We start from the raw sequence: 14349 nt of genomic DNA on the forward strand, positions 1-14349 counted from the left end.
TCCTCCCTGCCCGCAATTACACCTGGATCAGAGAGTACCACCATCAACACAGGAGACATTTGACATGAGAAGCGTGCTGGCATGAGCGCTATTTTCATATTAAATGCAAGCCTATGGAAAAGTCTATTGACAGAGTGCCCTGAGTATCTGTGAGCTGAGGGGATGGTGTGTGGCAGACTTTTCCAGAACACATTTGTTACCTTAGACCCCATCTCTCATTTCAAGCTTTGGAACCCAGCAATAGACAGAATCTAGCAGGTCACAGAAGATATATGAGAGAGGGGCTGGGATCCGAAGTCAGACTGAAATCAGCATGCGCAGACAGGGGACCTTTCTAATTGCATAGTAAAAAAGTCCCATGGCATGCAAGACCATCATGTGTCAGAGTGGCCAAAGCCACTTCTCCGTCTTCCCATCCTACCTGGGCCAAGGGCCCACTAAGTAGACTGTTCACTGCATGCTTCCTCACAAAGGTTCCTCAAACTTGTCTTGCCAAAAAGGAAACCAGCCACCTGCCCTTCCCCATCTTTTCTTTTCCCTTCCCCACCACTGAGTCAGTTTCCGAGGCTAGACTCTTAGGATTCGGGGTCATTCTTCACTTTCCACTGAGTCAGTTTCCGAGGCTAGACTCTTAGGATTCGGGGTCATTCTTCACTTTCCACTGAGTCAGTTTCCGAGGCTAGACTCTTAGGATTCGGGGTCATTCTTCACTTTCCACTGAGTCAGTTTCCGAGGCTAGACTCTTAGGATTCGGGGTCATTCTTCACTTTCCACTGAGTCAGTTTCCAAGGCTAGACTCCTAAGATTCGGGGTCATTCTTCACTTCTCTTATATTCCACTCAGTTCACCATTCCTAATCTTTCTATGATTATTAATAAATGTCTCTTGAGGCCCTTCACATAGTTACCGCTCCGATACCAGGATTACGACTAGCCTTATTTTATTACTGTCTCTTGCCTGTGCAATGGTTACAGCCTGGTATCTAACGACCTGTTGCCAACTTCCCACACTGCTATGGGTGATCTGTAGCACTTCAAAAGTCCCTTGCAGAAATACAGTGCCACCTCACCACTGCCACGTGTGCCCCTGTAGTGGCGCCCTATAGCATCCATACTTATTAGAAGCATCTCCACTTGGGCTGTTGATTTGGCTGTGCTTAGTTACTATTCCTGCCTCTCCACTGACTCTGCTACCTGGCAGTGAGGTCGATGTCTCGTAATCCCAGCGCTGAGCACAACATCTGGCTTAGTAAATCCCAGTTAAAGGGGCAATGCTTGAGGAGATGAAAGGATTTAGCAAATGCCTCTTCATATCTGGGCACATTGAAGAGGATAAAAGGTGTCCCTGGGAGGATTAAACAACCCAAGGAGGGAACTAGAAGAAAAAAAAATAGTCCGAGGAAGCAGAGATGAATGAAAATGAATGAAAACCTTAGGGGAGGGGAGTGGATAATAAAGAAGACAGTGGGGAAAAGCACCCCACATTAGCCCTCCCATGCGTCAGAGTTAAACTTCCAGAGTGGCGGGAGCTGGCACAGATGGGGAGCTAGGAGAAGATGGCATGGAATGAACTCTGGGCAATGCAGCGTGATGGCAGCTGTGCGCAGGTGTAAAGAAGTCCTTCCTGCTTTCAAGGTAATCCCCAGCAAATGGGCACTTTGGCGTGTGTGGTCCTCCATGTGGCTGAGAGGGAGTATGATGTCTTTTTCAGATTTGACACAGGACATGCTAAGGAACTTAGTGTGAAAGATTCATGTCAACTTGAATCGATAAGAGCTAAAGAAAGAGTGTTGACATTAAGAAAGGAGATGTCGACCAGCCTGGTCTACAAGAGCTAGTTCCAGGACAGGCTCCAAAGCCACAGAGAAACCCTGTCTCGAAAAAACAAAAAAAAAAAACAAAAAAAAAAAAAAAAAAAAAAAAAAAAGAAAGGAGATGTCACCAAACAGGAGAGAGGAAGGTATAATCTCATGACGAGAAGAGATGCACAAAGTCTCCTGCTCTCCAACTCTCCTTCCAATTGACTGTCACCCCTTTGGAAAATGAACTAGGATAGATCCCATGACAACGCCATACCTGCTGCATAAGGACCCCCTTTCCTGCGTGTCATTCCCCAGTAGGGACTCCCATCTCCGATGCGAGGTCACCCCTTAGCCCGAAGCCCTCACATCCTGTGAAATGCCCAGGCAGGGGCTCCCATCTCTACCCAGACTCTCCATTATGATCCTTATCCCACCACCTGAGAGTTTAAATGGGAATTATCCCGTAACGGGGACAATGCCTCTAGATACCATAGGCTACCACCTGACATCAAGTCTAGTGCCAACTTCTTTTGGAGTTGTTGGTCCCTGGGATCCCAAAGATTCCCCCCACTAAACATGGCAGGGGACTGTCAATTGCTTTTGGTTACCATCCAGAATCTAACAGTCAGATTATATTGCTGAAAACATCACCTGTTTGAGTCATAGAACATGGAGAAACTTGACCTGGAAGCTTCGTCCTTAATGGCTGGCTTTCAGAGTGCTCTGAGGTGCTAAGTATACTCCCGGGGGAGGGGGGGAGAGGGAATCACTATTCTTACCTAACTGTGAGAGCTACAGTAACGGCTAACCTAAAAAGATAAAGTCACTGGTGCGAGGGAGGCATGGCTGTAATTAACCCCTTTGTATTAAAGGTCAGTTGTATTGGATTAACCCCCTGGATTAGATTGAAGGTCAGTTCTTCCAGATGGAAGTCATGCCTGCCACCATTAATGGGGCCAAGAACCTGAGACCTAGGGGACAATCTACTACTATAACTCTATATATGAAACCAACTTCAAATGATTTATTACTATACCCAAAGATGATGACATCTCTCACCCCTTGTCAGAAAGGCTTCTTCTTGCAGTAGGTGGTGATTAACTTAGAGATCCACAACTGCACAGAATAAGAGATCAAAATGCAAAGAAGAAAAGACTTCAGAGTACTTGGCTCTAAATGTGACATCTATATCACACTTCCTCCTTCCAAAGCTCAGGGGTCGTCACGGAAGAAGGGATGGGAAGTGGGTGACTACAGGAAATGGGGCTTCCCGGGCATGACAGGCAGTGGCTCATATGAAGACCCAGAAGCTGGGACAACATGTGCAAGACCTGTGCAAGCTCAAGTCAGATAAATAAACCCTAGCACGGAGGAGGAGGGTAGTCATGAACCCTGCCCCTAGCTGGAGAGTCCTGGAGACTAACTGCTGAGAGAGCTGGAGTCAATCATTTCCAAGGATGTGGCCCCTCAGAGTCTCCACATGACTCAATAGATAGCACTGTACCAATGCAGGCACTGGCAGCACCAAGTGGACACAGTGGATTTCTTAAAAAGAATGCATGAAATGGACAGAGAATAGTGGGGGCAGGGATGGGGAGTAAACTTTAATCAAAACATATTAAATGCATGTATGAGATTATTAAACAATGAAATCATCAATTAAAATTATTTTAAAAAGACACGAAGTTAGGAAGGAAGACATGTGATCTTGAGGGGAATTGGCGGGGAGAGTGAGGGGTGGATATGATCAAGATATATTTTGTATGTATCTACATAATGAGAAGAAACTTTCATTTTATTTATTTACTTTTATTTATTTACTTGGGTTTTTCAGACAGGGTTTCTCTGTGCAACAGTCCTAGCTGTTTGAGAACTCTCTTTGCAGAGCAGGCTGGCCTCGAACTCATAGAGATTCACCTACCTCTGCCTTAGAGCCATGATGCTTGGCTTCAAAGATTAAATTTTACAGAGAGACAGAGACAGAGACGGGGGGGGGGGGACTGAGATTTGGACACTGGAGGAGAGAGTGTCTGGCTGCACAGATGGCCAGAGCTCAGGATTTGACAGTTAGATTCTGGTTTGTGACATCAGAGGTGGGGTCCTTATACAGAAACAACGTGTATCACAGAAAACTGAGAACCTGAGAACAGGTTTCAGGAAAGACCTGAGCCAACAGCAGTTGTTATCAAAGGTAGAATTACATAGTGACGCTGTTCAGCTACAACACATACAAACACAATCTTAAAGGTCATGTGAGCAGTGGCATATATAACAAAGAAATGTGGATGCACGGGCAGAGGTTTTTCTTGGCTGACAGGAAATGCCCAGAGCAGACAGCCACACTCTGGTGTCTCAGGAAATACCGATGGGTATTTACTAAAGGTCGAATTAAGTTGAGAATTCTACATACAAGGTCCAACAGTGTGGAAGACTGCACATTGTGTGTCAATATAGTAAAGACTCAGAAAATCTACAGAGAAAGCAATTTACCTGTGCTTACCCCAGAGTTGGCCATGGCTATCAGGCCATCTCTATACTAAAGCAACAGTCACCCTCCCTAAGGACAAACAGGGGACACAGATCTTCCAACTGACCAATTTAGAAAGCACGGCTCCAACACTGTACAAAAAACTGATAACAAGACAAACGAACAACAACAAAACCCACAAACCCTCAAAATGATTATGGGGAGAAAACAAACAGGAAACAGGAAGTGGAGGAAACCCCCCCCCCCCCCCCGCAACAGAGGACGTTGGATGGATGCATAACCATATAGTGCTATAGTCTGGACAAGAGGAAAGAGGTCCATTGCTATGATGTCACACAGAACCTCACAGGAAGGTACATGGGCATTCGTGAGAGTGGGCGCAGACACGTGGTGATAAATGTCGGAGGCACACGTATGGCTGCAGGAGACAGCACAGCAGAAAAGTACGACAGAGTGGTAAGAAGTGATACAGTTTCTGGGGAAATCCTTTTGATAAAAATCAAAGGATATGAAAACAGTGTTCTTTGCTCTGCTGATAATTTTAATCTCTCAATAAACTGGAGAAGCATCGAGAAACAGGACTTAGTGTCAGTTTAATTTTAACAAATATGGGAAGAGTACTTGGCCATTTAGAAAATATCAGAAACTTTGGGAGAAAGCCAAGCGCTCATAAAACGAGCTTCTCTATAATCCTGTCAGAGATACGGCAGGGACGCTTTCTCGGAAGGGATGCTACACTAAATAATCTCCAAGTCCCTTCTGAAATGTTAAAGATGGTCTCTAACCTTCTATAGTCACACTGAAGAACTCCAGAGGTGGCCGCTGGGGACACTGAGCCTCCTGTGGGTCTGGCTATGCTGAGAGAGAGGAAATAATTCTACACACGAAGTGCAGTAAAAGGGACGGCAGAGCTTCCCATAAACAAATTATACAACTGTACGAGTTGACCAGTTCTGGAATAAAAATAGATCGCTAATAGACAACAGATATTTTAAAAACTGAGAGACATTTATAGAAATCTGATTTCGGATAAAAGATAGGAGGGTCAAGTGAGAAAATATGAAACTGGAAATATATATATCAACCTCCAGAGTATGCAGACTAGTCTGTACTTAAAATACAAGGAAGAGTTCATAAAGGAAAACTTTCTTAAAGGAATTAATATTAAGAAGAAAAAAAATAAGGCTAGATAAATATTTTAGGAAGTATGAAGCTAGATTGTTAAGAGAAGTGACCCATGACCAGGTTTGCTAAAATGAGCACATAAGGAACATGACCTATTTATAAGAGGAAACACATAAATAAAATCCAAAAGGGAAAGGGGACATAAGCAGGGTGTGTGTGCCAGCTTCCTGGCACTGTGAGAAAATGCCTGAGGGAGTAATGTTTTTTTCCATAACAAAAGATTAAAGAAAACAGGACTCACAGGAGTGAACTGATGTCTAGTTCTCTGAACCTAGCCGGGGAGGTCACAGGCCCTAATGGGGAAGCTAATACTACCATTTTGCTAGACGGTTGTAAATGGCTTTGTTTTTATTATTTGATATGTGTGTGTGTGAGCGCGCGCGCGTGCATGCACGCACACATTTTGCCTGCATGTATGTATGTGTATTGTGTGCATGCCTGGTGCTCACCAAGTCCAGAAGAGGAAGCCAAATCCCCAGGAACTGGAGTTACAGACATTTGTGAGTCACCACATGGGTTCTGGGAACCAAACCTAGGTCCTCTCTAAGAACAGCCAGTGCTCTTCACTTCGGTTCCCTCAGACTGCCTTCTAAATGCTCATGTTTTTATATTTAAAGGAGTGCTCATCTTGGACTTCATCACAAAAGCTTTTATTGTTGTAGTGGGTGACACGGTCAATAAAAAAATAAAACCCTCATAATTGTCCCAAATGCCAAATGAGTGATGGTGAAGGGATCAGCCCTAAATGGGACATCTACGTCCCATCGACAAAATGACAGGGACAGGATCGAAAGCAAGATCCTGAGCCTCCCACTCACGAACCCACCACGGCAGTGGTTATTTACACACAGACCAGGGCTGTCAACATTGTGTCACGGGGTGTGGCTCGTGAGGCCCTACTTCCTGCTGAGCGTCGGAGAAGTCAATGGTTGCTGGGGGAGAAAGAGTCGTTTCTTCAATGATGTAGCCACTTATAGACGGTTGGTGTCCCTGTACATAACCTACCCCACACTTAGACAAGAAACTCAAACCCAGTGAGTCATGCACAGGAAGACACGAGAGCAGGGAGAGGCTTGATGGAAAGAAAGGGGATTCAGAAGAAGAGGGAGAGGAATGAGAAAATGTCCTGTCGGGTGGAAATAGCTAAAACTCGCTATTACATGTGTGAAACTAACAAACAGGTTTAACAAGGAAAAAATAGGATAGAAAGCCAACAACATCCAGCAAATACTCGCTGCACAGAGATGCATGTTTGGCATAAGCTACCACACTAAATGTTCCGACAGGTCTTAGCAGACATGATCACACGACAGTGGTCATGTGTGATCGCAGTGCTCCACAGAAAGCCGCTCAGAAGAGTAGAAACGGATGAAACACTTGGAGCGCGGCTCCTGACCTGACGGGTGACTCCCCGTTTTCACATGAAAGCATACAATGGGAAATAGTTGAAGGTGACATGTTCACAGAACACATATAAAAAAATTCCATATGCACAATCACTGAAACATTTCTTAGGGGAAAAAAAGAGCCAGAAGGAAAACCACACAAAGACCAGCCAGTCTCAACAGAATCAGTCAGGATGCTGGGTCAAGAATTGCAGTTAGCGGATCCTGAAGACAGAGCCGAGTGCATTTACCCCACTGGGCTACAGAAGTGAAGAAGAAAAGCCTGGAGACACTCTGAAAGGCTCAAAACCACTTTCGGCTGTCTGGCTAATACAGGAGATAGAGAACGCAATTCAGGGCAGATACGGTAAATCTTCTATAACGAGTAGGGCTGTAATTCTTTTCATGGTAGGTTGCTAGGAAAATCATAAATTGGTCATGGTTAAAATGTCAGAACACTCCAAATTGTGAGGAAAAAATAATGAATTATTGAGGTTTGGGCTTACTCTAGAAGTCACACGTTCTCTGAGAGAAATGGGAGCTGAGATGAGGGGGAAGCCATCTCTGCTGTGTGAATATTTCAATTAGGCAGCTGGGGCAAGGGAAGTGGGGAGTACAAAACTCTCGCGTTATCAAAAGGAGGTGTCTGCCTGGATGCGCTTCTGAGGAAAAGGCCGGGATAAGCTCATTTGCAGTGTGGACGATGCTCTTTACGCGTGCACATCCACCCGTAGGGCAGGACAGCTGCCCATCATCGTAATTCCATAGCATGTTTCAAGGTCTGATTTCACTAGCAACATAGCCAAACTGGCCAGAAACTTACAATCCTCCAGCCTCAGCCTCCCTAGTGCTGGAATTAAAGGTGTGGACCATCCCAGGTGGCTGCAGTCCAGGCTCTTTCTCTCCTTTAGGTTTCCTGGTCTCACAGTTTCCCTGTCTCCTACCTCCTCTCCTGCTCCGTTTTTTGCTTGCTAGAAAGAAACCACGAGGATGGAGAAGTGGCTCCATGGTTAGGAAGGCTGGCTGCCCTTCCAGAGGACCTGGGCTCCATTCTCAGATCTCACACAGTAGATGGCAACTGTTTCACCTATTTGTGACCACAACTCCAGGGGGTCCGATGCTCTCTTCTGGGCTCTATGAGTACTGGACATACAGGCAGTACACAGAGTTACACGCAGGCAAATCATCAATACATATAAAATGAACATCAGTACATTTAAACGTTTAGAAGAGAAACCATATGTACATACATATATATGTATACTTTTAATTTAAAATGGTATTTTTTTGTTTATGAACACTGTGGACAAAAGAGAAGGGGAGGGAGGAAAGGCAGCATGGATGAAGGAAGGGAGAAGGAGAGTTGAAACTTGGGATTGTGGGTAGAATTAAACATTCCAAAGGGCATCAATTCCGCTTTAGTGCACACCATCCACCATCTCTGGACTTGGTGGTCAAAGACAATAAGACAGTTATTCTGCTGTATACCATCCTTCAGTATGCACATCCCAATACACATCCCAAGAGGATGCGGCTAGCCCATCTGCTGACTGTTGAGGCCACTGTACCCATGAGAACCTCGGTGAGTATTTGTGGAGTGAGTGGACAGACATGCAAACCCCAGCATCTCTGCTAACAAAGCTCATCTCCCATCCTTCAGAGCCCCAGGGGCTGACCAGCAAGCTGCTATATTGCATCTTTACCACCCACCACTGAACACGTGATCCCGCACATCAGCTTTCCAGTCCTATCATCTGTCGCTCATTTTATTTCAATTTATCGAGACATGCTTTAAACTGATATACATATATATGTTTTATATATACATTACACACACGTATATATATAATTTTCAAAGTCTGTTTTATAAAGAAACACATGTTGAATTAAGCAGCAAAACCTTTAAATGACCTTTGACTTAATGATATTTCTAAAGATGCCATCTATTGATTGTTCTGAATTACTGTTTCAGATGTGGCAGGCAGCAAAGTCTGAATGGTGTCAGCTGAGCTGAGTTTTTACATGTGACAATTCAATGCTAGAAAAGTGACCCCCAACGCTTTTCTCCTACGTTTTCTTCCACGTTTGTAACACGGGAGCATGAGTCAAAACAGCAGCCAAACGTTTGTCTCCCAAGCCATCACAGAGGAGATGGCTATCAGACAAAGCGAGGCCCGGGAATAAGTTTCGCAAGTTGGAAAGAATCTATCAGCCATCCCATCTACCAGTTTGCGAGTGTGATTGCCGCCGCAGGGCTGTGGAGGAAAGATGCGGTGTGTACCAACAGCCGTGAGGGTGAGGGTTGCTGCGACTCAAAAGAGCAAAGTGCAGATGAAAACAATCTCTCCTGCAAACAGCGAGACATGCCCCAGTCGAGAAATCAAAAGCCATGTTCAATCCGGGCATGTAGAGGGATCACCATGGAACACCTGTCACCCACAGCGTTTGGCAATACTGCAAAGCATCTTTGAAACCAGGAGAAAGCTTACCAGACACGAGCTGCTGGCCGGGCAACCCCACGGGAACCATGCCCAAATTATTCATAGCCGTAGCCCAGGCTGTGGGATCGGTGACGGACATGTTGAGCTGGGTAGTGTCTAGGGCTATACTCCCCAAACCATCAGCTGCTGTGGGAGAAACAAACTCAGCTTAGTGTTGACAGGCAAGGCTCTTCTCTTGTTTCTAAAGATACGAGGCTTTATCTAGCACATGGCCAAGACATTAAAAGAGCACCATCATCTACGCTACATGAATAATTTCTACAGATGTAGGACCATCAGGAGAGACACATAAAGATGGGAGCATAAAGAAGTCTGTTCATGGAACGTTCTAGAAGAAAACTTAATGGCATGACCTCTGTACTGTTTGTGCATGCTACGAAAGAGGGTCCTCTGGGGAAACGTGAAGAACTGCTTCCTTCTCCCATGAGGCAACACTTGTTAAGAGACAGGATCTATAAGAAAGCAGAGGGAAGCCAACTGCCTAGCAGGGCAAGATAGATAAACGTGTCTGTTTCTGAGGATTACGCTGGTCCAGGTGTCCTTTCTACCCATCCAACAAGAAAACAAATCCCTCCCATGACCCCCTTCATTCTCTTTCAAATTCATCACCTCTCTTTAGACTATTTCATAGAAATACTGGCTGATAAAACCGGTAAATAAAATTAGAAAATAAATAGCAGAAATTAAACAGAATAAAGAAGACCGGAAAACTGTGTTAAATTTGATTTTTCACATTTTTTTTTTTTTGGCTTTTCTTGAATTTCACAGCCTCCTCCTGTCCCTAGGCTCTGGCCTCTGATTCCACACCGATTTTCATGGCTGAGCAAGCTTTTCCGGTAAGAATGCAAATGATCTCGTGTGTGTCTCACTGGCCACCAACCTTTACCTGCCGCCATCATCTGGGGGAGCTCCTGAGGACACTGGGCAATGCTCTCAAACTCGGCTGCATCTACCATTGGAGGACGAGCATCATGGGGTGCCCAGGTGCTTTGGCAGTTGAGCGGAGGGTCCCCTCGGAGAACATCAGACTCTGCAAGGGAGGAGAGGATTGTGGTGAGGCAGGGGCATTCATGGTGAAGGAACAGGTTGCCGTCTAAACACAGAACAAAACACAAAAGAACCACTTTCAGCAGCAGGGTGCAGAACTCAAGGTGCGTGCTGCCTGACCGGCTGTGCTGTGCACAGTGGCTCCTCGCCACTGCATGGGAGACTGTGCGGGTCACCTTATCACCTCACCTGGCTCAGGGCCGGCTTCTGAGGATGTTAGGGTTTAGTCTCCTGCTGCAGCCTCTTTGCCTATGGGCCTTATCAGCGCCAGCACAGCCTCTTCCACACACTGCACACCAATAGCCAGGGCAGACTAGGGCAAACATGATTTCTTTTCAAGTTAAAAAAAAGTTAATTGATGTTGTTATTTTGGAAGACGGTCATCTGTGAAATGTATTCAAAGAGGACAAAAAGTAGGGAGGAAGAATAAAAAAAGCAAGAACCTTCTTTATTTCTTTTTTTTTTTTCCTGTAAGGCTGGCAAAGGAGCTAACAATCATCAGAAGAGGCCACAGGAAAGAATTGCAGGGCCTGTCCTGGGAGAAATCTACAAGGCTGCAGTAGCAGAGGCAAAATGTTTGTTTTTCAGTTCTATAAAATGATGAATTTAACTGGGCCAAAATCTGTTTGATCCAAATTTTCTTGAGAATTACATGGCATATAGTATATGTATATATGTATATATGTATGCATGTCTCTCTATATATGTATTTTGTTACACTCAGCGTATTTTTCTAATAAATATAAATAATAATACAACATACGATAAGGTTACAAGGAGCCTTTCTGTGACATTAATTATAAAATCCTAAGTGTTTTCTCCACCATTACAAATGCAAAAGCCAACCACGTACACATTCAGAGCTTAGGTGCACGTTTGCCAGGGGCGAACCTAGACGAGCGACCCAGAGGCTGTTTGAGATGAGCACTAGAGTTAAATAGCTGTTTTCATTTAGGCGGAAATTTACTTTTCCCAGGAGTCACATTGCTGCTCAGAAGTTTAGATATCCTAATGTTTGAGTACAGTGTGAAGTTTGAGTGTTTCAAGCTATGTTCTTTGATTCTTAGGGCCAAGGAGCAGTAGCCCACCCCTTGATAAGCACGGTGAAGCCAGAAAGCTCCTGCTGGTTCAACTAAAATGAAGCTCAGGTCTCCGTATCCCAAGGATAGGTGCTCAATGAGAACGTGGCTTTGGTAGTTCAACAGATCTCTCACTGTCACTAAGAGGGGCAAATGAGAGGCTGGGCATTCTCCTCCCAGTTACCTATCACCTAGGAGTGGAAAACAAACTGTATTCATAACATATATATCACCGCACCACCACCAAATAAATCTAGAATGTGCAGATGTACGGTATACCAATTTTCATAGGCAACAAATGCCACAAGATAGATTCTATCCATATGAATCACGTTCAGCAAATCCATAGCAAGGCTGAGTGCATGCATGCCCTGTAGCTGGCCACTCATCAGCACTATGGTGAAGCCCCAGAATACTTTTCTCTCTGCTCCAGCACTGCAGGCACTGAGGCAGAGTGGAACAAGCAAGTCTCATCCTTCTCTTCAACAGCCCTGTAGTGGAGCAGCCTCGGATCATCACAAGGTCACTATTTGTCTTACTTGGCTCCCTAAATGAAGTGTGGTTGGCTTTCTTCCTGCAGCTCAGATCTCCACAAATGGACATCAATCACACAGTTTTTTTTCTTCTTCTGTCTAATGAGCGCGCAGTTCTGGAACACTCTATCAGAGAATATCTCCTTACTTTGTTGGCTTTACAGCTTGTGCCTCTCTGGTTATGCTTAACCTTGACTTTTTCTACAGTGTTACAGGGATGGCATTAGCTTGTCTTGGCTCCACCCTGTCTTTTCCAGCTTACGGCTCTATACAGGGGCATCTAAGGCCCTGGGGGGGTCCATGGCCTCTCTCTGTATCTTTCACAGATACCTTAACAATCTACTGCTGTTTCAAAAACGATTGCTCTATTAGCAGGATGTGGTTTGTGAACTTTCATTTATCCCTATCTTGAACTCTGTGACTTTCATTTTATTATAGCTCTCCAGTTTCCCAATCCAATGGTTTTAATTACATACAACTTCATGTGGCTACTAGGTACCTAGGATGGTGTCTCTGAAGCAAGTTCATTTCTACCAGGTATTCCCAGTGGTCTCAGGATGACAGGATCCTTTGTAAAGCTCATTTGGTCACATGGACTTGATCAAAGGGGTATCCTGTAAATGTTAGTTACTACCTGGCAATTTATGAATGAATGCAAGAGTGACTTTTGTAATTTGTTAACACTCTCTGTTTTTGTTGGATACTGGCCTCTTTCAGCCATTCTAGATCGTGATGCTTAACTGATTATTCAAACCAACTTCCCTGCCTTAGTTTTCTTATTCCTAAACTATAGGAAAGATTAATATTCCTAAAGATGCTTATTTACACACAGATGTGGGGAGTTAATATTTACAGCTAATAAAGTACTTTGAATATAGTAGGTGATAATTATTGTTATTTTATTTGGAAGTGCAGTGTTTCTATTAAGGTATCCTGAGATCTTTGTGTTCTGGTGTATAATTATGTAATTAATTATAAAACAGTGAATAACACTTGATATTTCTGACAGTAAGTGTTGCCCTAGCTTTCTGTACCACACCTAAACTGTAGCAGGCTGTTCCATTCCCCACAATTCCTTTGTAAAATAATACCATATAAAAGATAGATGATTTTTTTTCCTCCCCAGCTTTTCCTTTCTATGCAAATACAAAAGCTTTTAAGAGCTTCTGGACAAATTATGAAATTGGTGGTTTCTGCTTACAGGTTTTGCGGAGGGATTATCATTATAAAGCCATCAGATGCGCAGAGTGTCAAGGATAACGGGAGAGCTCTGCCTGGGCATAATGGACCTCCAACCTATTCTCTAGTGAACTCTACCGACCGCTGAAATCTCACACCTGATTTCCCAAGTGTTTAACAAGGCACATTTTTGCTCAGTACTTCACTAGGTCATATCAACGAAGCAAAAATGTCTTCACCCTCACCAAGCCTACAGAAGTATTCTAGTTCAGGAGCATGGGATGCTTCATCTTGGGAAAGTGCGGGGCCTTCCAGTCCTTTCTAACTCTATGCAGCAAGCACAAATGTTTTTAATAAGAAAATTCATCTGTGGCTGTCCACAAAAAAAGGAGCTTCCTGTTAAAAAGGACAAAAAAAATCAGTGACGTTTTAAAAATATTTGATTTTTAGAAAAATGAATTCGTTTGACCTAATTCCTTAGACTCGTGCCTACTTTAATAGAAAAACCATTACAATGACAGAATGAGTTTTATTAGAGTCTTTACAAGAGATGAGATCAAAGCCAACTTATGCCACGTGATAGCTGAAGTTTCGTTTGTTAGCTATAGGTTATGTGTGTGCTATAAAGTTGTGTTTCCATTCCAAACTCATGTTTTCCTACCTTAAAGAATATGTCTACTACTGGTGTTCAGCTGGAGGGCACTTGTCGAGCATTTCATAGCTTAGAGAGACATTTCATAGATTAAAGTGATGGGCTATCGTACAACTAGACATATGCTACGTATATGTTAATGTCATGTTTTTAAAACAGGTGTCTGTGATAATGCGGGAAGCGTTCTGCGTCTCCTGCAGGTGTACCAGGGAACTCCAGAGCAACCTTTCCATTCAAGAACAACCAGAAAGCTGTGGGTTTTACACTTGTTTTCTAAAATTCTGGTTTTTTTTTCCACAAACACAGAGCACAAAGTCAAGTGCTGCAGAGCATTTTCCCCGTGTTTTCTACAGAGAAATAAGTCATCTTAATTACTGAGTGTTTCACTGCTCAGGACGGGAAGAATCTGCACATTTGGAGACAGGAGACAGAATGAAACTGCTCTTGAAAACATGGTTTAAAAGGGGGGTAGAGGTAGTTGTGAAGAGGTGGAAAGGTG

The 14349-nt window shown here is 44.0% G+C and overlaps 1 protein-coding gene across 3 annotated transcripts in view; it reads right to left on the reverse strand.

Moving 5' to 3' along the window:
- The window catches only part of Enox1 (ecto-NOX disulfide-thiol exchanger 1), a 551532-nt gene that overhangs the window by 183124 nt on the left and 354059 nt on the right, over positions 1–14349 (reverse strand). For 2 of the 3 annotated variants that reach the window (XM_038310117.1, XM_038310116.1), the window contains 2 exons: positions 10247–10390; positions 9349–9486 (listed from right to left, as the gene is read on the reverse strand). In XM_038310117.1, coding sequence (XP_038166045.1) covers positions 9349–9486; positions 10247–10316 — 208 coding nt within the window. In that variant the 5' untranslated portion in view covers positions 10317–10390. The remainder of the gene's footprint in view (positions 1–9348; positions 9487–10246; positions 10391–14349) is intronic. The other variant, XM_038310118.1, reaches the window with a different exon arrangement.

The sequence above is a fragment of the Arvicola amphibius genome, chromosome 13 (genome assembly GCF_903992535.2).
Source record: "Arvicola amphibius chromosome 13, mArvAmp1.2, whole genome shotgun sequence".
Classification (NCBI taxonomy): Eukaryota; Metazoa; Chordata; class Mammalia; order Rodentia; family Cricetidae; genus Arvicola; species Arvicola amphibius.